This window comes from Ctenocephalides felis, unplaced genomic scaffold, assembly GCF_003426905.1.
Source record: "Ctenocephalides felis isolate EL2017-DRISC unplaced genomic scaffold, ASM342690v1 CF-g0.4_SCAFFOLD_03572, whole genome shotgun sequence".
Taxonomy (NCBI): Eukaryota; Metazoa; Arthropoda; class Insecta; order Siphonaptera; family Pulicidae; genus Ctenocephalides; species Ctenocephalides felis.
This window is the reverse complement of record NW_020539726.1, coordinates 13601141-13626343: the sequence shown is the minus strand read 5'-3', so window position 1 is coordinate 13626343 and position 25203 is coordinate 13601141. Positions and strand designations below refer to the sequence as shown.

At 28.4% G+C, this 25203-nt stretch overlaps 4 protein-coding genes across 4 annotated transcripts in view; 3 read left to right on the top strand and 1 right to left on the bottom strand.

Moving 5' to 3' along the window:
* The window catches only part of LOC113388122 (zinc finger FYVE domain-containing protein 26-like), a 14422-nt gene extending 1696 nt beyond the window's left edge, over window positions 1–12726 (top strand). Inside the window, exons 2-16 of the mRNA XM_026625525.1 lie at window positions 402–1323; window positions 1441–1685; window positions 1872–1985; window positions 2103–2165; window positions 2218–2955; window positions 3069–3292; window positions 3614–3761; window positions 5121–5247; window positions 5305–5430; window positions 5649–5845; window positions 6143–6862; window positions 6928–7329; window positions 7724–7863; window positions 10025–10286; window positions 12571–12726. Coding sequence (XP_026481310.1) covers window positions 402–1323; window positions 1441–1685; window positions 1872–1985; window positions 2103–2165; window positions 2218–2955; window positions 3069–3292; window positions 3614–3761; window positions 5121–5247; window positions 5305–5430; window positions 5649–5845; window positions 6143–6862; window positions 6928–7329; window positions 7724–7863; window positions 10025–10286; window positions 12571–12726 — 4584 coding nt within the window. The remainder of the gene's footprint in view (window positions 1–401; window positions 1324–1440; window positions 1686–1871; window positions 1986–2102; window positions 2166–2217; window positions 2956–3068; window positions 3293–3613; window positions 3762–5120; window positions 5248–5304; window positions 5431–5648; window positions 5846–6142; window positions 6863–6927; window positions 7330–7723; window positions 7864–10024; window positions 10287–12570) is intronic.
* Window positions 12727–16100: 3374 nt separating this feature from the next.
* Window positions 16101–18534, top strand: LOC113387834 (CDP-diacylglycerol--inositol 3-phosphatidyltransferase-like). Its single transcript, XM_026625214.1, has 5 exons — window positions 16101–16346; window positions 16424–16558; window positions 16683–16836; window positions 16909–17072; window positions 18224–18534. Exons 1-5 carry the CDS (start codon window positions 16304–16306, stop codon window positions 18376–18378), a joined length of 651 nt encoding a protein of 216 aa, XP_026480999.1. The 5' UTR covers window positions 16101–16303; the 3' UTR covers window positions 18379–18534.
* Window positions 18535–21797: 3263 nt separating this feature from the next.
* LOC113387675 (X-box-binding protein 1-like) lies at window positions 21798–23038 on the top strand. Its single transcript, XM_026625034.1, has 3 exons — window positions 21798–22086; window positions 22266–22712; window positions 22788–23038. The coding sequence occupies exons 1-3, from the start codon at window positions 21947–21949 to the stop codon at window positions 22915–22917; spliced, it is 717 nt and encodes a 238-aa protein (XP_026480819.1). The 5' UTR covers window positions 21798–21946; the 3' UTR covers window positions 22918–23038.
* Window positions 23039–23599: 561 nt separating this feature from the next.
* LOC113387674 (transcription elongation factor SPT4-like) lies at window positions 23600–24583 on the bottom strand. Its single transcript, XM_026625033.1, has 4 exons — window positions 24417–24583; window positions 24246–24352; window positions 23791–23846; window positions 23600–23726 (listed from the first exon to the last, which is right to left on the bottom strand). Exons 1-4 carry the CDS (start codon window positions 24483–24485, stop codon window positions 23608–23610), a joined length of 351 nt encoding a protein of 116 aa, XP_026480818.1. The 5' UTR covers window positions 24486–24583; the 3' UTR covers window positions 23600–23607.
* Window positions 24584–25203: the final 620 nt, after the last annotated feature.

Genomic DNA, 25203 nt, shown 5'->3' with positions numbered 1-25203 from the left:
AGTTTGTTTAAATTGTTTATTATTATAATGAATGAAAAATTCCATGTTACTTGAGTTCGTGGTTGCATCACGTGCACCTATTGAGATAATAATTTTAAGAAAATTCATATGATAATATTTCTGATATTTTGAATGAATCATTGAAAACGTGATTTGATTTAATCAGAGCCAATCAAATTTATTTACAAATCAATATTTTGTTTGATTTCGTAAATGTGTTTGTCTTCCGTTGTAAATTGTGAATTAATATACTTAATATTGATTTAGCCTTCTGATAAAATTTAATAACTTGAACTATTTAAAAATCATTGTTTGAAATAAATCCTCTTTCATTCGTAATCATTATTAATCTATGTCTTTCCTTATATGATATTTTTTTATTTAGAGAAATTTAATTCAAGAAATGGCTCAATAAACGACTTTTGAAATTACAGAGATACCATATACAAGACAGCTTTGAAGCCAAACGAGCTAATTTTTTACAAAATTATTTGAAAATAAAACACAGATTACGAAATTTATCTAGTAGAAAGAATGAGTTATACCATGGTACAGAATCATCAACAATTGAATTTTCTTCCAGTAAATATATCGTTAAGAAATTTTTAGAGGCCTATGATGTACCATTTTCTCTGGAGGATAGTGATACTATAAATTCAAATAAAATCATTAATACAAATATTACATTTTATGATTGCAACCAAAATAAGAATATGGTCTTGATGGATTTGATTTTAACATCATGCAGTGATTATAATTTGTCTGCAGATTTAATTTCAGTTTTGAACGATTTTTCTTGGAAAGAAGAAAGCCCCTTTAAAATATATTTGAACAAATTGATAGATTTCTTCAATGTTTGGAAAGAACATAATCGAACATATAACAGAAATTTTAATAATATTAGTCTAATGGATATTATTATTAATGAACATTTTCCAAATGATATGAATAAATTCAAACAGATTTTAAAGTTCAATGAAGAGCTAAGAAATTTATTGCCAAATTTAGAAATTATCGGAAAACATACAGAAGAGAATTTTAAGAAGACCATTGAACTTTTGGCACAATATCCATATGTTAGCTTTAATCCTTCATCAACACAACCAAATTATTTGCAAAAATTATGGGACTATTTACAAAAACTAAAAGAGTTAATCCATATGGATTTAAATTGTGATAATGAAATAAATATATTCAATTACTTACTTGTTCCACTAGAAAAAATTATTGGAGATTTAGTGCATATTAGAGGTATTTTACCAAACAAAATAGAACAAATCACAAATGGAATGAACATAAACTTATTTGAAATATTAGTATCGGGTTTGACCAATGAATTATGCAATATTGCTTCCATTAATGATCATAAATTTCATTTCAATGATGGAAATTTTGAAAATTCCAAACCAATTATTAATTTTGAATTAAACTACAAACCAGATATGATAGTGGTGGCATATTTAAAAAAACACAACTGGCTTATTGCATATCTCATAGAAAAATTATTTGATTTTAACACTACTGACGACCATAATACTAATTTATTAAGAAATGTTTTTAATTTAGAGAGCACACAAAATCTTAAGAGTCTATATGGTGGTAATGAAGCGAAATCAGCATTAAATTATCTAGTAGATATTAATTTATTTAATACATACTATGAAAAGAATGATATTGAAAAAGAGGCATTATTAAAAATTTTTATATCGTTGCCTACGATTCAAATGAAAAAATCTACATATCTAAGAAATAAGAAAAATTCTTTATTGTGGGATTTATCAAGAAAACATTGGAAATATATAAAATTTATAGATAATATTGAGTTGCAATATGATTGTATAAATGAAAATATGTTAAATTGGGATGAGAAGTCTTTAAAATTAGCTTTGGAGTATATTATTGAACATATTAATTTGAACAATTTGTCTTTGGATAAACAAAGGTACTTGAAAGACAAATTCAATAAAGTTCTAATGTTTGAGAAGGTAAATTTGTTTTTGTTATATTTAAATAAAACATTAAAAATTATAAAGTATATCAACAATTATCTTTGTTAATTTATATGTTCTGTATATAAAAAAACAAAATAATTAATGTTACAGGTTAATTCATATTTATTGGACTATAATTGGAACAAATTTCAAAATATATCAAAAGAAGATGCAGTAAATATATTAGAGACTCTTCTTATGAACAAGCAGATTGAATTAAGCTTAGATTGGATTGCTCTATATGGAATTACAAAAGATCAAATGTTATATTGATGAAGATTTCATTAGTGAATCACTTGAAGTGAACCAAAAAAACATGCTCATAATATCGAAATTTCTTCATGAATTAAATGTGAATCAAGCATTGGTTGTATGTGAAAAATCTATATTGCATGTTAATAATATCAACGCATTTAAAGTATTTGGTCAATTTATATTGCATCATGAAAATACAATCGTTGATTACAATTTAGTTATATCCATTAATATTCTAATGAGTTTAGAACCAAGTGATGCTTTACCGTTTTTTAAAGTTATAAATCAGCCTTTGCTAATAATTGAGCAGTACTTAATGAACTGTAAATTTGATAAATTGATAATGTGTCTAAAAATCATTAAAAAGAAACTATTAGATGAGGATAAAGTTGAAACAGATACTATAACAATGATTCATATTGAAAAATTATTAATAAATTATGCAAAGAAATCATTAAGATTTGATGTTCCAAATTCTGCAAGGAATTTTTCTTTCAATGAAGACTTGATACAGCCTATAGAGAGTCCAGTGGAGGAAATGTTCACAATGCCTCTAGTTGCTCCCAAAAAATCTGAATGGATCCCAAATGAATCAGCAAATGAATGTATGTGTTGCAAACAATTAGTTTTTACGATGTTTAATAGAAGACACCATTGTAGACGATGTGGCAGAGTTGTATGTGGATTATGTTCAATGAACAGGCTGAAGGTGAGAAATAATGTCTACATATTCAATTAATTATAAAACAATAACAGAATTTTCTTACAATTACAGATAAAATTATAATTAATGTTAATATAAAACTCTCTAATTTCTTTTAGTTATCTGCTTATAAAGATTTAAATGTTCGTGTTTGCAATCAATGTTATGATCAAACAAGAATTGCGGAAGGTATTTCCAGTGACTCTTGCACATCAGACGATGTTTCGTCCACTTATTCAAAAAGAGATTATAATCAATCAATTAGTGAAAATATTAGTGATGAAAATGAATGGATATTAACAGGAGATTTAGATCGAGACAATGCTGTAAGAGAAGAATTTGGGTAAAGTTGTATGTGTAGAACATCTTATTAATTGGTGTATATTGTTTTTTAGAGTCAGCAAATTATATAGCTAAAATATATTTATTAATTATGTTATTATATATCCTAATATGTAATAATTTAATACTTAATGGGATTTCTTATAGTTATAATTGTTATGTCGAATACAAAAATTAGTTTGATACAAAATTTCAGTAACTGAAATTACAATTTGATCATGTTTTTTTGAATAAAATATATTTTTGTGTGCTATTTTTTTCAACATCGAAAAATCAAAAGCAGTGTTTAATATAGTAAGTACTAACTGTATTTTATTTACAGTTTTACGCATGCTCCATCAGTCTCATTATGTTTATCAATTCTGTCTCTTTATGATGACTCAGAAGAAGCACCAAATTTTTTGCTGTCTGAATGTGATGCTGTGATTAGAATAATGAAGCCAAAAATTATAGGAGTACCCAATAATGAGGTCAGAACTAAAAATAGAATATTATGAAAAATCCGATTCGCTAGCTTTATGTTTTCTCGACGTTTCAAGCCATTTTGAATCGAATGAGGCCAAACTTGGGAAAAGTATGTGTGTGTGTGTGTGAACAGATTTTTTGCTGTAAATCGACGTTTTTTCAAAAACGGCTAGACGGATTTCAAAAATTTAAAAGCCATTCGATGTATCTAGATGAGGACTAGCGTTTATCAGTTTTGTGCAACGATCGGCCAAGCCGTTTCTTTATAAATAGCAGAAAAGTGAAAAATTTTTCGTTCACGTTTTAGCCTGCAATTATGAATCGATTTTGAAATTTCAAAAACCGTTTGAAAGATATTGGTCGGGAATCGTGCTGATTAGTTTTTAGTAAAGATGGCCCGGGCCGTTTCTTGCAATGAAGTGTTAAAAAAAATTTTTTCGACGATTTTTATATTTTTTTTTTTTTGACGGTAGATACCATAGTCTTATAGATCTTACTAAAATATTACGGTCCTACGACAACTCGTTTAACTTCAAAAATTCGTCAAAGTTTGCAAAAATTAGTATCGGTTTTTTGGCATTTTGTCAAAATTATACCTTTCATCGTTTCATCAAAAACGCCTGAATCGATTTTAGAAATTTAAAAGCCATTTGATGTATCTCAATGAGGACTATCGTTTTTAAGTTTGCTGCGACTATCTGCCGAGCCGGTTCTTTGTAATTTGCAAAAATGTGTTAAACTTTTCGTCCACATTTAAGCTCATACTACCGAATCGATTTTAAAAAATCTACCAAGCCGTTTTCTCGTAATTAACTGTTGAAAAAAAAAATATGAGCCGATTTTAATGGAACTTTTTTTGGCGATATATATCATGGTCTTATAGAACTTACTGAAATATTACGATCTTACAAGTAGTTTGATTTTAGACGATTTACTTGGTATAATGATAGAGTGCTTAATAAACATACTAACCATTGAAGTCCTACGGAAACTGGTTCAATAATAAAAATCATTGATTTGTGAAACTTTGCTTTTAGATAATTCTCCGAGTTAACATGTTCGTTCGTTTTCAAATATGTGTAATAAATCCACTCGGAATACTTTTATTCACTCCTAAATTAATTTATTTTTTAGTGATTAAATCGATTATTTAAACATATCGGGAAGTTCGTGTAACTTGCCTCAAGGCAAAATACTATAACCAACTAGTTTATGATATTTAAATTATTACCTAAAATAACTAAATAAAAAAAATATATTACATATATAATGTTTACAATATTAAACATATTTTAATCATACATTGGCATTAATTTATTTAACTGAAGATTATAAAGTTTTAATAAAAAGAAATGAATTTTCAGATAGATTACTCATTGCTAATTGAAATAATGCGATCAATGGCAATTGCAGCTAAAGTGAAGTTTTCTCATCTTATACAATTAAAAACAAATTTTACCTCTGAAATGTCTGGGACAAATGATGCAATAGGTATATTCAATCACAATATTTTTAAATCACTTTTTACACTACTTACAATTCTTGCAGAAAATAAATGTACTTCTTATTACTATGCTGGTATTTCACGTTGTGATTATATACTGAATTATGCTGACTTAGCACAATTGCTTGTGGAGCATAGTTGTGAAGGACTCCTTACACAAACCATGGAAGGTGGGTTATAATTTATTATTGATTAGTCATTTTATGAATAATATTATCATACTTTATATATTTAATATCTCATAGATATTTTTATATATATTTTTAGTAGCTTTTATGGTGTTCAATTGTAATTTGTACATTCAATTAATCTTGTTTTTGTTTTTACTAAGCTAAAAATGTACTTTTTATTTAATGCAGAATATTAATTATTTACATTTAAATTTTAGCTTATGATATTCAGATATTGCGTGAGCAACTGATGCTATCTGAGCGATGGACAGTGGCACTTGAAGTTTCTTTGAAAGCGGGTCTTGACAAAGCTAGTGTGTTTGCAGCTTGGGGTAAAACTTGTTTAAGGGCTGGTGCTTTTTTAACAGCTAGAGAGAAATTTAGTCATTGTCTTAAAGCAGTACATAATTCATCGGTATATATTAAATTTTTTTTATAATAAACTATTTAAATCAATGTGTATTACATATATTATTAGATATATTTTTAAATTTTATCTGTATGGTTTGCTTTTTTAATCTAACTCGAAACATTTAAAATATGTTTTTTTACTCAATTTGAAAAAAATTGTTACTATAATATTATATATAGATTTAGTTTAGGAAAGCACACAATCCTGCTTTTGTAGCCTTTAATTTAATTTAATTATATAAATATTCTATGTTTAACAAATTATATTAATTTTTATTAAGTTGTTGATCTTTATATGCAGACATCTTCCAGTGCACAACATCAGGAGATATTTACAGTTGAGAATTTCATGGAAGAAAAATATTCAAGAAATGTTTTTAAGTATGCTACAAATTATACTGACAATAATATACAAGATTCAGTTTCTAAAGTACCAATAAATGCAAGACCTTCCAAAGACCCTATATTATTAAATGAAATAATAGAAATTCTAGAGAAAACAACATACACTATTGATGCAAGTATAATGAAAAATTTTGAAGAAATTAAACAGTCCCAAGAAAATTTATTACAGAAAAAAATAGGTGGTCATATGAGAAACAATTTACCAGAACCTCCATTATATGTTTTACATACATTATCTAATTTAAAAAATATTATGAATGGCATATATGAATCAGAGGTGGAGGGTGATAAATCTAAACAAAAGAGCAAACGTGTAAAAGCTAGATCGGATAGCATTCAACATCAATCACCCGATAATCATGAAATGAAAAATTTAGAAAAATTTATTTTTGATGAATGTAAATATTATTTGAAGACATATGGATCTCATGAAGGAATTATAAAGTTTTATATGCAACATTCCACAGTGAATCAAGTTTTAGAATATATTTTAAATAATACTGTAGATAAAAATATATTTACGGAAGCAGTTTATATGGAGTGTTTAAAAACTGGATGTATCGAAACTTTGCACCATCACATGGCTTCCATGGATTCAACACTCATTATCTGGAAGGTATAGCGCATATTTAAAAAATATACTATTTTACTTTTAATATTTTCAACGTTTTTGTTTTTTAGGACTATCTCAGCAATACTTGTAGATATTTAGAAAAATATAAGTATATGAACACACTCTACTCATTACAACTATTTATGAAAGATCTTGTAAGAGCCAGCATGACGTGCATACATTTTTATTCATTTAATTGCTCCACATATACTAGTTTACATGAAAATGCAGAATATTTAAATACCGCGGAAAAGTTTTTGCGGCAGGAGTTAGAAGCTGCTGTCACAACAACTTCATCAACGTTCCAAGTATTAAAAGAAGCAAGTGCAGCAGCATCAGGTTTCATTAAGAAGTTGAGTTATCGTGAGTTGGATAGACATATTAATACAATATGCAAGCAAAGAGAAGTTGCTAAATTTTTAGCTGGGTGTGAAGTTCATGGTCGAGAGACCTTTGTGAAATTGAATAAGGTAATGCATACACTATCATCAATGTGGTCATAGATCATGTTTATGTCATTTTGTAAAGAAATTTTTCAAAGGTGTAATGATCTGTTTCTTTTTTTTAAAAAAATCATTGCATATATATATCTTCATAATATAATTTAAATAACAATTATTGATAAGTAGAGCTACAGATTCATATTTTTAATAGGCTAGAGAAAGATTCAGATTTATACTAATTTAAAATGTACATAAAAATAAAATACGATAAACAACTCTAGATAATTCTGAGATTACAAGTGAAAAAATTTGTTAGGATTAAGTCTCAACTGCAATGTTACTTTTTATAAAGGTTTTAATTATTTATTGAGCTTCATTATAGTTTTAGGCATTCTAAAAAAAAACATATTATAATTTTCAGATGTTTACAAATGACAGCAATGAATCAAATTGTTTGCAGTTACCAACTCTATTTGGAAATCAATTAGATAGATTGCAAGTAGCCACATTTGTAATTCTTTGTGGCCAGAATGTAGAGGAAGGATTTGGACTTGCATTCAGGTATCCAAATAGTCACTATTGATACTATTAATTTTAAGTATAATAGTATATTGAAGTTTATATAAAATAAATATGAGATCATAATCAGTGGTGTTGTCGAGCCAGAACGCGCCGGAACGTCGTTTCGGCAAATCATTTTTGAGCCGGAACGCGTTCCGGCAAAAAGAATTCGCAATATACCGAAAGTGATTTAATAAGTGAATTTTATAAATTATAATTTAACTAATTTTTATTAAACGTTCCTATATTATTGTCATATACATACATATATGTGCACAAAATGGGTTTTGTAATGATTTTTGTTTCTTTCCTTTTCGAACGGAACCGGAACAAACATGAAAACCGTTTTTTGAACCGGTTTTTTAAATTTAGCGTTCCGGCAAAAAAAAATATTAGCACAACATCACTGATCATAATTATTATGTTTTTTCTCAAGAAATTACCATAGTACTATTTATCTCATTTTATATTGCATAATTCTTATTTTGTACTTAAATTATCGTTATTTTGTTGTATTATCAACTATTAATACCGTCATTTATATTTTGCCTGGAGCAGGACCGTCATATTTCAACCTCTTTTCTTGCTTTTTATGGTTAATTGTTTTACATTTTATTTACCAAACTTTCGCTTTCATGCGTATCTTTTCTTTGCTTCGGTTTTTATCTTGTGAATTTCTTCTTCAAGCAAGTTGTATATCATTTGCGTCATTATTTAACCATGCTCATGGCCATCACGCAACCGCTTTTTTAACTTCCCGAAGGAGAAGACCAAATTTGAGAAAAAGTATGTGTTTGTGTGTGTATGTGAACATATTTTTTGCCGTAAATCGACGTTTTCTCAAAAACGACTGGACCGATTTCAAAAATTTGAAAGCGATTCGATGTATCTCGATGAGGACTACTATCATATGTCAGTTTTGCGCTACGATCGGCCGAATCGTTTCTTTGTAAATCGCAGAAAAGTGAAACAAATTTTGTCCACGTTTTAACCCGCAATTCTGACTCGATTTTAAAAATTCATAAACTGTTCGAAAGCTATTGGTTGGAAATCGACCGGATTAGTTTTTGGCAAAGATCGACCGGGCCGTTTTCTTGCAATAAAATGTTGAAATTTTTTTTTACGATTTTTATGATTTTTCTTTCACGGTAGATACCATAGTCTTATAGATCATACTAAAATATTGCGGCCGTACGACAAGTCGTTTAATTTTAAAAATTCGTCAAAGTTTGCAAAAACTAGTATCGTTTTTTTGGCATTTGACAAAATTAGACCTCTCATCGACGTTTGCTCAAAAACGCCTGAACCGATTTCAGAAATTTAAAAGCCATTTGATGTATCTCGATGAGTAGTATCGTTTGTCAGTTTTGTGCGACGATATGCCGAGCCGTTTCTTTGTAATTTGGAAAAAGTGTTAAACTTTTCGTCCACATTTAAGCTCATACTAGCGAATTGATTTTAAAAAATCAAAAACTGTTCGAAAGATATTAGTTGGGAATGATATTGATTAGTTTTCAGTGAAAATCTACCGAGCCGTTTTCTTGTAATTAACTGTTGAAAAAAAAAAATTAAGCCGATTTTTATGGAACTTTTTTGGCGATATATATCATAATCTTATGATAGAACTCACTGAAATATTACGGCCTTACGACAAGTAGTTTAATTTCAAAAATTCATCAAAGTTTGAGAAAATGAATAGTTTTTTTGACGTTTGTTAAAATTTAAATTAGACGATTTACTTGGTATAACGATATAGTACTTGGCCTTAATGAACATAGTAAAAACTAAACCATTAAAGTCCTACGGAAACTAGTTGAATTATAAAAATTATTGATTTTTGAAAATTTGCTTTTAAAAAATATTCCGAGTTAACGCGATCGTTCGTTTTCAATTATGTGTAATAAATCCACTCGGAATACTTTCAATCACTCATAATTTATATTTTATTGATTAAGTTGATTATTTGCACATATCGGGAAGTTACTGTAAATTGTCTCAAGGCAAAATACCAATACCAACTAGTTTGAGTACGAGTCCTATCCGGCGTCCTTTCCTGTTCACAGTCGTTTTTTCAGTCTATTTGTGAATTTGTTGTCCTTCCTTACTGTTCTCTCGGTTTTAATTATTTAATTCTATATATGTTATTACAATTATGTTACAGAATAGCTCAAGATTATCAGTTGCAAGGATCGCAACTCTACCGCGAATGCGCGCGTTATTTAGCGCGCTGCGGTGATGGTTTGAATCAAGTGGCTCAACTTTGCCGTTGTGTGCATTCCAGTGGTCTCAATCAGCAAAAGGCTTCAATTCTTGTTGATGAATTGGCAGCTGCTGCTCTATATGAGGCTAGCATACTGCAGTCTTCCAAATGCTTGGACGGAGCAGACGCCGTCGTAAGGAGTGTTAGTGATATTGGTGTTATGGTTAGTAATTATTTCTCGATAATTGATATTGTTTTGCGTCCAAGACTTTCAAAATTTTTGCATTATTTTTTAAATTTCATTAATTTCTGAACTATATATTATTATAACTTCTATTTAATTATAGGCAAATAATATTTCAAAATGAATATGAATCAAATTTACATCATAAACCTAACTAAAGCTAATAATGAATATTAACAATAATAATTCAAAGGTTTTTCGGAAAGTAATTTTGTTTTTTATAGATATTTTGGCACTCAATTTTCCAACAATAAACAATTACTTTAATAAGTTTTGTATTGGCAGTTTTGATCAAGCATCTCTTGTCATATTTCTGGTATAAGCATAATTTCGAGAAAATAAATTTTTTAGTCGTTATTAGCAAAAAACTGATCAAAGTGCTTTTTGACATGCTGGTTTGAAGTAAAGGTTTTACCGCCTAAAAATTTTTTTAGAGGCCAGAACAAATAATGGTCCGATGATGGCAGGTCTGGAGATTATGATGAATATGTCATTGGGTCCCTTTCAAGCTACTAAAACTTTTGGCGATTGACCAAACTTATGTGAGGTCTTGCGTCGTCTTGATGCAGGACTATACTTTGCTTGTGGGTTAATTCTGACCTTTTCTTTGAAGTATATCATTTAGTTTATCTAGCTGATGATATAAGGCATCCGAATTAACCGTTATGTTATCCTGGAAAAGCTAAAAAATGAACAACTCCTTTAACTTCTTACCAAACATACTGCATTACCTTTTCCTGGCAAATTTCAGGTTTGCACCTGTCTTGAGCAGCTTTTTCTTTTTTCTTTCATGGGTAATTCCGAATATTGTATTCTTTACATCCCATTTGACATTCCTAATGACAATTCGCTTCAAAACCTGATGATTTTTAGGACTTTTCAAAGGCGAATCGCGGACGCTAGTGCGACGACACACGTTTCTTTCTTTTGAGTGGTCATGAACTATGAAATTTGATAAATTTTAAGTGAATGGGATCGCATGTATTGTTATTCGCTGGTTTGCATCAACTACGCCTTTCTCGCGTCTTTATCAGCTTCAAGTGTACTTCTCGCACTTGGACAGCAAAATACCAGGAATAGACTGTAGCAAACCAATTTTGGCACTGTTGTATTATCAATCAATACGATGGAAATGATTTCGTACACATCGGTCAATTTCATTTTGACTTTAACAGTATTTTTACCTTTTCTCAGAAAAGTAGTTTATTTTACACTTTCTTCAGAAGTGTAAAATATGTCGAAAATTTAATTATTTAGTGGCACCATCCAAAAACTACTGCATGTAAATTGATTAGAATTTGATTTTTCAAATCATATAATAAAAACAGGGCTTAAGTGTAATGTTGGGTTCAAAACAATATAGTTAAATTCTGGTGGTAAAAAAACGAAGAGACTCTCCAAACAACCTTATATTTAAATCAGAATATGGGAAATACACTTCAGACTAAATTGCGCTTGATCGAAACAGAGTGCTATATATAATTATTGAGCATTAAGTAGTTGTTAATATTATTAAAATTGCATTAGTTGTTATAAATAATTCTATAGCAGTTTGAATGTAACCCTACTAATTTTGTTTCATTTTTTTATGTGTACGCCATAAACTAAGGTGACCATAGTTTTTCATGACAAAATCTGGACGGCAACTTGTAAATATACTAATCCGGGTTTGGGGGTGTGGTTTTATACCAAATAACTTAAATATGATTTAAAGTAACAAATTCTATATAAGGACACAATAAAAATTGGATTTTATAATGAATAGTAAAAACGTTATTGTACAATTATATTTTATATAATTCTTATATTTTTTATCTATTTTTTTCGCTTTTAAGCCTTGTATAAAATGTTCAACTTTCCTCGTAAAACGTAGTGAAAACAGTACTCATGCTGGTCGAAAGGCAGTCAAAAAGTTCATTTTCATAACTTTTGCTAGTTTTTATAAAATTGAAAATGAAAGTTCGAAATTATTAATGTGAGAAGCTACTTTAACTCGCCTTAGCAATTTTGTATTTGTCAATTTTTTCATTCACAACAATACGTTATAATCGTTGTATATATAATTTGCAGATATTTGTTGCAAGTTGTAATTTTATCATCAACTAATTGCGAAGAATCAATCCAAATTTAATCTTATCGAAAACTCATTATCTGGCTGCTCGCCAAAATTATTTTTTCCAAATTTCTTTTGTTACTTGGGGGAGATGATTAGATTATCTGAGTAAATTCTTAATAATCTTAAAAATAATATCACTTATTTCAGATTTCTTGTTATATTAATATTCGGCAACTAAAGTCTGCTTATTTATTGGCTGTGAAACACAACCGTATAGTAGACGTCCGTCGCATACAGAGAGAAGCGGAAAAGCTAGGCCAAAGCCATGTTGTTGCATTATGCACGAAGCGGCTGAAAATGTGATATTCTATAATAATATATTTCTATGAAACTATTGATATTAAAACAATTAATGTTTATATATTTTTTATATTGTTTAACTATATTTAAATCATTTTATATTAAAGTATTGACCAATGTCATTGTATAAAAATGTTATAGATTATTATTGTAAGGAATATTATTTGTTTTTATAATAATGTTTTTATAAAAATAACATCTATTTAAAATTTCATACTGAGTTTGTCGAAGTTGATGTGGTTACGAAAATTATTTATATATAAGGAATATTTGTTTAAACTTTCAAAACTACTCGAATATGTACACACGCATAAATATGTATATGAATATATATATATATATATATATATATATATATATGTATATATATATATATGTGTGTATATATATTTATATATATATATATATATATATATATATATATATATATGTGTGTGTATATATTTATATATATATATATATATGTATATATATATATATATATATATATAATATATATATATATATATCTTTAATTGATATTTTCTGGATTTTTTAAATAAATTGATAAGGGTTTCTTTTCCGAACATCTACAAAATTTTAGGAGTGAAGTTAAACAAGTTGGCATTTTCAACAGAGTGTTGTACCAGGGTACTTTTGAAATTTTTTTGTTTATGGTCAATCTCACTTAATTCATGTTGCCTTATTCTTTTGTGTACATATTGTGAGGTTTGTCCAATGTATTGGAAAGAATAACAATATTGGCAAGAAAACAGATTATACTAGGTCAGTATTGAAATTGGATGGAGTAGGAGACTTAATGTTCAGTTAAAAAATTAATTCATCCTTATACTCCTCCAATAAATTTTTTACGAACATTAAATCTCCTACTCCATCAAATTTCAATACTGATGTAGTATATTCTGTTTCTTGCAACGACTGTTCTTTCCAATACATTGGACAAACCTCAAAATATGTACACAAAAGAATGAAGCAACATGACTTAAGTGCGGTTTACCATAAACCAATTGATTCAATTAAAATAATCCTGATAGCTTATTTATGGACAAATATAAGCCAAGACTAAAAGTGCAATATAAATTTATTCATTTAGGAATTGTGATAAAAGTTCATTATAAAAAGTGGAGAAGTTCACCAGTTGACTCGATAAAGTAAAGATTATAAACATAAATTACTGTAGTATTAAATATATTACATATTATTAAAAAGATGTAATTTTGAAAATGTTTGAAATATATTTTTAAATTAAATTTACATTATTAATTATTTACAATCACTATAGTGTGTACTCTTTATAAAGAGTATAAAATATTTAGAAGCTTCGATTGAAAGATTGATTGCAATTGATTGTTAATATTTATCAGCAGAGGAGCGAACCTAAATGGGACGCATTAGTTTGTTTAGTTTGATAAATGAAAATTAATATATGTACCTGATTAATATATTATGGAAACCGTGTTAAAGAAATATAGCAAAAAACATATTTGTTCCACTAGCATAAAGATTATGCGGTTATATTATAGCTAATATCTATCATTGTTGTGAACTGGCGTAATCAAGATATTGGTGATGGTTTCCTGCTTTCTTAGGTTTTAACCAGATATTGTTTCAATACAAATTGTGAATCGTATAATAGTTATTATACAATGAAAGAACTATACTATAAAGAAATTATTTAAAAATGATAAAAACAAAAATTAAAACAATGTGAATCTATTAATAAACTTATTCGTTTCCAGTGCTCAGAAGAATAATGCAAGTGCTGCGACCTAAAGCACAATATTGCTTTTCAATTACTTATTTTGATGCGAATCAGAAATCGGATGACTCATATGATTCGAATCAGAAATCTGATGGCTCGACCGTTACGAGTTTATTTGAATTAAGTAAAATCTGATTAGAATCTAGTTGTTGAGGGTCAACCCCTCGAATGATTCCAATTGGCATGTAATTAGTGCTATATAATATAATCATATATATGCAATAATTAGGCTTATATGTAATAGATACATATATAATAAAAATATAGATACATATATAATAACTTTACTAGTTATTACCTACTTTTCGGCATATCTACATTGTTAACTATGATTGTTAATTTATTAACTTATTCCCATAGGGTAATCGCATGGTGGTAATCGCAAGATGATCGAAAATGAAAATTTCTGTATATCTTTACGTTTCAAAGGTTTCTGAATATATTAGCATACCTTAGAAGAAATTGATGCATGTGTGTGTGTGTGTGTGCGCGCGGATACAAATTTTCAACGACGATTTCGGGAACACCGATCAACCTATTTGAATAATTCAAAAAACATTCGATTTGTATTGATAAGGAGACGTGCTGATTAGTTTTTGGCGAAAGCAGGTCTAGCCGTTCCGAAGATACGGGGCAAAAAGTGCCAAAAACGGTAACTCAGTTTTCAAGAGAACGGAGCGTCCGATTTTATTAACTCAAAAAACATTTTACTTGTATTGACAAGATGAAGAACTGTTCAAATTTTTGTGACGGCATTTCCAGCGGTTAAGGATTCTCAATAAAAATAAGTTAAAAAGATGTCATTTGGCGGTCCAAAATATTTATTCGACTTATGTACATACAAATTATCAGATTTTTTATAAAGATTTTAATAATGTATATACATTTTGTGTAATTTTTTTTTTGGATTCCGTACCAAGATTTTTCATTTCAAAATTCAAAATGGTTCAAATAAATGTCCTCGACATTTTCGACAGTATGGATCCATACTCGATTTGAATAATTTAAAAAACATTCGATTCGTATTCATAAAGGAGACGTGCTGATTAGTTTTTAGGCATAGGCAGGTCTAGCCGTTTCGAAGCTAAGTTTTTTTAAAATTTTCTAAAAAATTTCAAACTCATAGAAAAACTTCGAAATTTAAAAAAAAATCTAAATCATCAAGAAAAATCAAATTTAAAAAAATGAACAAATTTCTTATAAACATACACAAAGTTGTAGTTGTAGAACACGCTCGTCGCCTAATTTAAAATGCACTTATGAATTTATATCGTAATGTATTTATAATAAATAATCTATTTGAAATTATTCAAAACAAATATTGATTATTTGCATTTCTCCAATGTTTAATTTCGGTACGGAAAGTTCCAGCAATATGCCTTAAGGAAAGGCACGATGCCAAATGAGAAACAAGTTCAAATTTTAATTCAAATTAAGCGCCATCTCACGACATGTGTATGCTTTAGGTGTCAATGATATGTCAAATTTAAGGAGTGTCTAATCTTTAGCATCTTATCTACGATGAGAATAAAAAACTGACAACTCAAACATCAAATAATCAAACGAAGATGTTTTGTTTCAGAATTTAAGATTTGAACCACCCTTGGATTGCCCCCTAGAAATTGACATTTTGTGATTTATATTAAGTGAAATTTGATACATATGTATAAAATTATATTCTTATGAGCATCATTTCGAAGATACTGGCTCATTATTAGAAGAAATTTAGTAAAAATTAATTCATAGAAGATTTAAGAAATCAATATCTTTAATTTGATTAGTAACATCAGAGACAAATTTGAGTACCAGGAAAAAATCATGGATACCGAAAATATATTTCTTTTTGTGCCTAATTTAATTGGTACTTTCAATATATAATATATATTAAACAATCAAAATAATAACATAGATATTAATTGAAAATTAAATTTGTTTCAGGATATGGCCGAGTGATTTTAGCTATTATTTCCTTTTATTTTATGCCCACAAACTATGTAGTTGCCTGTTGGTGTTATATTATCAGTGGATTACTAGATGCAGTTGATGGACATGCTGCTCGATATTTTAATCAAAGTAAACTAGCCATTAAATATGAATTTATATTATTAATGAGACTATTACATTTGCACATATTAAAGACAATCTTAATTTTGCCTTATTGTTAGTTTATTTATAACATTTGTTCTTTATCATTCAGGTACTAAGTTTGGAGCAATTTTGGATCAGTTGACTGACCGATGTGGAACTATGTGTCTATTAGTAACTCTAAGTTACTTTTATCCAAAATACATGTTTTTGTTCCAGCTTTCCATTTGCATTGATATAGCTTGCCACTGGATATATTTACATTCGTAAGAATTTTAATTGATTAATACTTTTTTAAATAGCAATTTTGTTTATATCGTAATCAATATTCATTTCAGGTCTTTACTACAAGGAAAAGTGTCTCATAAATTCATTGACATGTCTGAGAACCCTATAATGCATTTATATTATACTTCTAAACCAGTTCTATTTGGAATGTGTGCAGGGAATGAGGCTTTTTATGCTGCATTGTATTTGCTATATTTTACTGAAGGACCTTTAAGTGAGTAGAAAAATAGTTTGCAATTTATTAAAAACATTTTGGTATTTGTTTGCAATATTATTATTGAAATGTTTAATACTTGAAAATTTATTTAGTGTCTGAAATCTGATTTGGACTATCATTATTTACCATATAAGTCTAATAATTGCTTTGAATGAAATTATACTCAATTTTGAAATAATGAATTAATGAAGAAAAAAATAGAGTCCACGTAAAGTTCACATACTATTGAAGTAAAACTTTTTTGCTACTGAACAAGATGGCATTTAAGTAAAAATAAATACATCATATAACAATTTTGAATAATGTTTATTAGTAATACGGTAACACTCGTGATGCACACATTTATTAGTGTCATCCATTATACACATTTATATAATGATAAATTATAAATTATATGTTTATAATAGCATTAAAAAGATTTATAATATTTAAAAACAATAATGTAATTAAAGTCATACTTCAAATATGACATGATCGGTTTGTCATTGTAATTAGCATTTAGAAATGAACATTCATTAGAGAAATGAAGTAATTGCTGATTAATAAATTCTGTAATATTTGTTTACACAGTGGATTATGTTAAACAACGCCTAAACACAGATAAATAAATATTTTAAAGTTACATCGTAGTACAAATCTTGATTCAATAAAAAATGCCTGAATCAGAAGAGTATTTTACCCTGTTCCTTGAAAATAATAAAACAAATTAAACATTTGTGCCGTGTACTAAACGAAATTAGAGATTAGAGATTATTCTTATATTAGTTAAGTATACAACGTTGATGCCGGTACGCATAGAACGACAGATCTCTATGTACATACATGACGACTAATCACAATCGACCCGTATAGAAATGATTTCATCGAAAGCGAATGATTTGTAGTTCAGGCGTAACGTTATTTCCGTTGCATTCTTACAGATTTACACCCTAGCCGCGCCTAAAGAAGTTTTACTTCAATAAAGCCCTATAGATTTGTCTCCAAATGTGTAATTTCTGACTTTGAATCAAGCTTTAATCAAGATGAAAATAATTCAAAACTTGTCTTAAAAAAATGCAAAAATAATATAGGATTTTTTTCTATTTTTAACCATATTTCAATTCTTTATAACCATATAATTATTAAAATATATTATTTTATCCATACAGTTGCCGGATTATCTTTATTCAGAATCATTGCTTATTTAAGTGCGCCAATTGCTATCACTAAATCTTTTATATCTATTGTACATGGAGTGGTGGCCTGTGTCAATTTGTCTAAGATTGATGTTGCAGAACGCAAAGAATTGCTCAAAAAACAGTAAATCAATAGGTAAGTAATTATTAAAAGTGGTTTAATATATTCTTTTCATTAGTAGTAATATATTATAAATCGAAAGTGTTCCAGTTTCAAGTGTCAATTGTTTACATTTTTAACAAAAATATTTCAATTGTTATTATTACTTTTAATTTTGTACTTACTGTTTAGAGAACATATAATATTTGTATCAAATCATTACATTAACTTTGATTTGACGAATTCCAAAGAGTTGAACTGTAATTTGCAGTTTTAGTCAGTTCTATTTAGAATGATAAATGTTAATTTAATATATATTTATTTAATATTAATAGTTATTCCTCTAGATAATACATAATAGTTATTACTATTATGCTAGGGGTGCAGTGAGTAGAGATAAGTTTCTCTTAATTTTTGTTGAGAGATTTTGATAATAGATGTAATGCATTAAATGTCCTTATTAATGTGATCAACTTCTAATTTTTTAAAATGATTATTTTACAGTTATTTAAAGATTAAATAAAAATTATTAAGTAACAACTTTAGTCATTCTGGGAATTAAATTTGATAACTGACAATAGCACTTTTACACAGGGTAATTTTTTTTTAATTAGTAAATTTGTTTGCATAGTTATTTAATCATTGTGTTTAATGAAAGAAGATATTAGAAATTTGAAACAAATTTAATACTAATTAATGTGTTATAATAATATAATGAAAAATAAGTCATAAAAAATCTATTATGTTCCCATTTTGTGAAATCATGTTGTCTACTTCATCCACTGACTATACAAATAGTATGCTTTACATAACGTTAAAACTAAAAGTGTATTCTATTGCATTTATTGTAATTTCTTTATCACAATTGTTATAATTTTAAATAATTTATGTATGTTAAGGATAATATAATGTCTTATCCCAAATACTGAGGTTATTCTTCATGTTTTACATGTAGATGATATTGCTAGACCATTTATATTCTTTTTAATCTTTTTAATATATATATATATATATATATATATATATAATGCAAATCTCATGGAGCAACTAAGAAAAGATAAACCAACTTTTAAAACCTATTGAGTTCAAACTTAAAATTGATTATTGCCAGAGGCTTGAATGGGAAATATTATTTGAGATAATAGTTTAAACATTGTTTAAATAAATGAATTGTAATAAATATTAGTAATATTACTATTAACTCAATCACCATGAACAAGTTTAGCAATCAACGCTATTTAAAATAAGTGATAATTTTATCAACTTGGCGGCTTTTTTGAAATATGGAGGCATTAAGCACAATAAAATTTTAACTACAGTGTTTTAGAGTTAATATTTCAGTAATATCTAATGAAATTCGAAATATGCAGATTTTTTCATATTAATATTATATGTACTATGATTAAATAAAATCTTCGTTATAAACTATTTGTATTTGGACAAATGGTATTTTGCTTAAAGCAAGCTTCTCGATATGTGTAAATAATAGACTTAAACAATAATAAATTAATTAATTTGAGTGACTTATAAGTATTCCGAGTGGATTTAATACACGTTATTGAAAATCAAACACGTGTCTTTCTGGAAGCAAATTGAACCCGTATCCGTTGGTTTGCGTTGGTTTATAATGGTTTGGTACAGTGGCGTCGGAACCGTATGGGCTGTGTGGGCTTGCCCACCCATCAATCTCAAAAAATTATATGGGCTAATATGCCTAAAAAAACGAACCCATTGCCTGTCTATTAAAAAAAAAAAAAAAAACGAGCCCACCCATCAAAAAATTGCTCATTAAGACCAGGTACTCTATCGCCATACCAAGTAAAACTGATTTTAACTAACAGTTTTTCAAACTTTTTTGTAATTAATTTTTATAATTAAACGACTTGTCGTAGGGCCGTAATATTTTGGTTAACTTACGTTTACTTAAGACAGATTGATTTTGATAGATAAGATAATTTGATATTTATCGTCAAAAAAAGTTTCATTAAATCGACAAAAAATATTTTAGACACTAATCAGCACGATTCCCAACCAATATCTTTCGAACGGTTTTTGAATTTTCAAAATCGATTCCGTATGGTGGGCTAAAACGTGGACGAAATATTTTACACTTTTTTTTTTGCTAATTACAAAGAAACGGCTCGGACGATCGTCGCGCAAAACCTATAACCGCTAGTCCTCATCGAGATACATTGAATGGCTTTTAAATTTTCTTCCCGTAGGGTAAGTTATAGTAATCGCAAAAAAAAAACGAAAATGAAATTTTTTTTATATCTTTACGTTTCAAAGGTTTCGGAATATTTTGGCATACCTTAGAAAAAAAAGGATGTATGTGTGTGTGTGTGTGTGCTGATACAAATTTTCGTCGACGATTTTGAGAACATCGATCAACCGATTTGAATAATTCAAAAAACATTTGATTCGTACTGATACCGAGACGTGCTGATTAGTTTTTGGCGGAGGCAGGTCTAGCCGTTCCGAAGATACGGAGCAAAACGTGCCAAAAACGGTAACACGGTTTTTAAGAGAACGGAGCGTCCGATTTTAAAAATTAAAAAAACATTTTACTTGTATTAACAAGATGCAAAACTGATTAAATTTTCATGAAGGCAGGTCTAGCGGTTTCGTAGATCTAGTAAAAAAAAGTAAAAAAAATGCCATTTGGCGGTCAAAAATGATATGCACATCAAATTATTACATATTTTGTAGAGATTTTAACAATAAGCTTAAATTTTGTTTACATTCCTATATCGGTTCTGTACCAATATTTATCCGTTAGGCGGCGACGCGGCGCTTACGCGCTTCGATATTTTGTCTCTATGCCATTTGGCGGTCAAAAATGATATGCACATCAAATTATTACATATTTTGTAGAGATTTTAACAATAAGCTTAAATTTTGTTTACATTCCTAATCGGTTCCGTACCAATATTTATCCGTTAGGCGGCGACGCGGCGCTTACGCGCTTCGATATTTTGTCTCTATGCAGTAAAAGCAGTACGATTGCTTTGAAAAAAGTTCAGAATTTCTAAAATATCTCAAAATAAATTTTTCTTCAAAAAGTCTTTATTTTCAAAAAAAAGTAAATTTTTGTCAAAAATGTATAGTTTCTTAAAGATCTAATTTTTTCAGAGTAATTTTTTATCAAAAATGTTAATCTTTTAAAAAAAAAAAAAAAAATTGGTGCGGGAAGTTACAGCAATTTGCCTTAAAGCACGATGCCATGCGCCCCACTAGTTCCATATATATTCATATATAGTCAAACAATTCGTAATTAATTATGCCTGGATTAGAGACTGCGTATTCACCTATTACGTTACGATCATAGATAAAAGAAGAGTATGGTTACGATGCATTTCAGGTCTTCTTTTCTCTTTCTTTCGACCAATCGCGTTGAAACACATAAAACATGTGTTTTAAGTGGGGAAAGCAAATTGTGTATTGTGTCAGAATTTGACGTATTACATCAGAAAATATGTAGTTGAAACAAAAATGAAATTTCTTAGTTGTTTTGAAGCAACATACTTAAGCTCTACATGCTTTTGCATAATCGTAAATAAAAACAAATATGCTATAGCAATTCAAAGGTTATTAAAATGAGCGAGCCTATAATTATCACCATCCCAAGTTTTGTGAAGTATGAAAGTGATACAAGTAAAATGAACATCGGTGAAAATCTTTCTAATGGAAGAAAAAGGAGGTTGAATTTGACATGGGAAGAAAGAATTCAAAGAAAGTAAGTGTTTGAAGATAGATCAAAAAAAGTTTTGTGTATCTTGCTGCGACACAAGAGAAATATTAAGTCAATCAGTTTAAAATGGTTATACATTTTACCACACATTTTTTGATGAATGGTTCAGTTCAGAAAGTATATGATTAAGGTTAATTTTTGCATTTCGATTATTTTGATTACAGAAAACTTAAGAATAGAGTGGCCGCACAAACCTCCAGAGATCGAAAGAAAGCACAATTGGAAGAACTGACAGTACAAGTTACCACATTGCAAGCAGAATGCGATAGATTAAAATCACTGAATGAAAAACTATTATACGAAAACTCTATTCTACATAGAAAACTTTCTGAGCAAACTTCTAATTCTACTACAATTGTCAGCTCTGAGCTCTTGAATAGACCAGCAGTGTCCATCACAACTCCTCTGCAGCAGGAGAATGCATCAGAGCTGGCAGTTGTAGCAGAAGGAAAAGTGAAGAATCAAAAATCGATAAGTCAGAGACAGAATCTATTATCAGTTCTTGCGGTTTTAACTTTCCTGATCTCTTACAAGTCATCGAATCAGAAGAATGCCTTGAAAGCATTGCCAACAATTTCTTGTCAGGAACCATCTTCGATGACTTTGCAAAGGTATGGATGATTTTCATTTTGCATAGACAGATACAGAATATGATGTATATTTAAACCTCTTTTATTGCATTTTAGGATTTTGCACAAGATACTAAAACACCCAAAGTTGAAGTGGTCCCTCCAGCACGGTCTTCATCAGAACGGTTGGAACATTCAACACATAAAGCCACAAATCATAAAATTAATGAAATACCAAATACAATAAAAATTGACATGGATATATTACAAGATCACAATGATAATATACAAAATACTACTTATGATGTGGATATATTGGAGTTGCCAGTAGATATAGATGAGCAGGTGGTAGAAATTACAAATGAAGGTGAACCTATTATTCGAGATGGTATTGTATCAATAGAAACTAATTCATCAAAATTAGATGAATCTTGCAATTCAGAGATCTTCAGGTTAAATGATGAAAAAAGTATTCATTTTGATAATGATTATTCAGATGTATCTAATCATTTTAGTAAATATTCAAACAATAAGTATAATGATAATGGTTATGAATCAATGGCATCACCTCAAAGTGAAACTTCTATTACAAGCAGTGAAAATTATTGGGATGATAGACTTTATGAATTGTTTCCAGATTTGGAATTCTAACAGTTTAAATATTTACTTAATATGAAATCATTCCTATTTTTATATTGATATTTTTATTATGAATAAGTTCATAATGGAAGTACCAATTGTTTAAGAATGCTATGCCATCATTCGCCTAATATTAGTAATATATGAAATCAAATTTAATTATGACAAATAATATATAATGTTTAGCATGTACATATTTATTTAAAGTATTTTGTATATTATTATTACAAATTAAAAATAGCTTATCAAATAAAATATATATAAAAAAAAGAAATTTCTATGATTCTATTATGCCTCCTTAACGTTGACTTGTATCTCTAGAACGATACACAATTCCTCTACTCTTCATTTCTCTTATAACATTAGCTGGTAAACGACCTTGTACAGATATAGCATAGATGCCCCTTGCACATCGAGCTACAGAAAAAATGTTTTATAAAGCTTTCATGTTTCAAAAACAAATATAATGATATTCACTTACTTATTCTTTGCCATTTGCAGACCCAACTATCCTCAGGACTCATTACGGCAATCATACTAAAATTAAATTTTAATATAATTAGTAGTTTGCATAAGCCTTTCAATTGATAGCAAATAATCATACTAAAATTTTAAATATATTCTGATTGATGTTGAATATTTAGGGTCAAAGAAAGGCTTTGAGTTACTTCAATTGAAATAAATTGATTCATTTGGTAAAAATATTTTTCGTTCTTTTGTTCAGTTTTTTTGATGTTTGATTTTAATGTGATGTGTTACAGATTTTGGGGAAATATAGCTGAAGTCCTACTCTATACACAAATCTTTCATACAATGACTGCATTTCTGAGTGGACAATGACATTTTATTGAATCAATAAATGATCAATATAAATATACCAATAAATATTATAGCAAACGTATTAAAATATTAATTCTAAATCCGTTAGATACATACCCATCAAAATTATTACTAGTGCAATCATAAACATTGTCTTTATTGTTTTTCATTCGTAAAAATTCGTCACAATTATCGCATCCATCGTACTCAAACTGTTCAAAGCCCTAAAAAATTTCATAATACAATATTATTATAATATATAAAAACACAAGCATTTTTTGCACATACTTTAATAAGTGAACAAACAAGGCAAGCGCGTAGGCCTCGCAAATCTTTTGGAATTGTTTCTAAAGACATGTTTACTATTACTATCAATAGCCAATTAATGGAAAATTATCCCATAAATTATAAGACAAAATTCAACGCTGTTATTGAAATTCTAACCCCAAAGCAAATCATCAACTTAATATGACAGCCATGACCCTAGACAATATTAGAATACCCCGTATTCATATAGACGCTTCTCTCGCCCGATTTTTACGTTCAGAAGGAATACTTAAAGGGTCCTCCGCTCGACGTGGTGGCGCTGCTTTTGGCACTCAAATTAATGGCGCAAAATTTGAAATGAAAATTAATGAATTTTAATACACGGGTATTTGAAACTAAATTCGGTATTACAATCCTTTTATGTTTTGTAATGATACAATAATAACATAAATATACTAGATAATATTATATTATAATAAATATACAATCAAATCGAAATATAAATCAACAAATACACTGCAATACACCGGTTTATATATAATAGATATCACATCTAATCTACTGGAATAACTTCTACACTTTTTTCTACTTATTAATATAAATATTTAGTGAAATTTAGTGAATAATGCATTATAGTGTTAGTTCATTACATCGTCTGTCATTCTTAACTCTCATTAACTAGTAATCATCCCGTGCAAAATTTGATTTTTTCCCAAGTATATTCAGATCCGCGTGAAGTGGTAATCCAATATTAAACAGCTGGAACAGCTTTCTATTTGTGTATTATGTCTTTCTTGTAGAAGCGTAT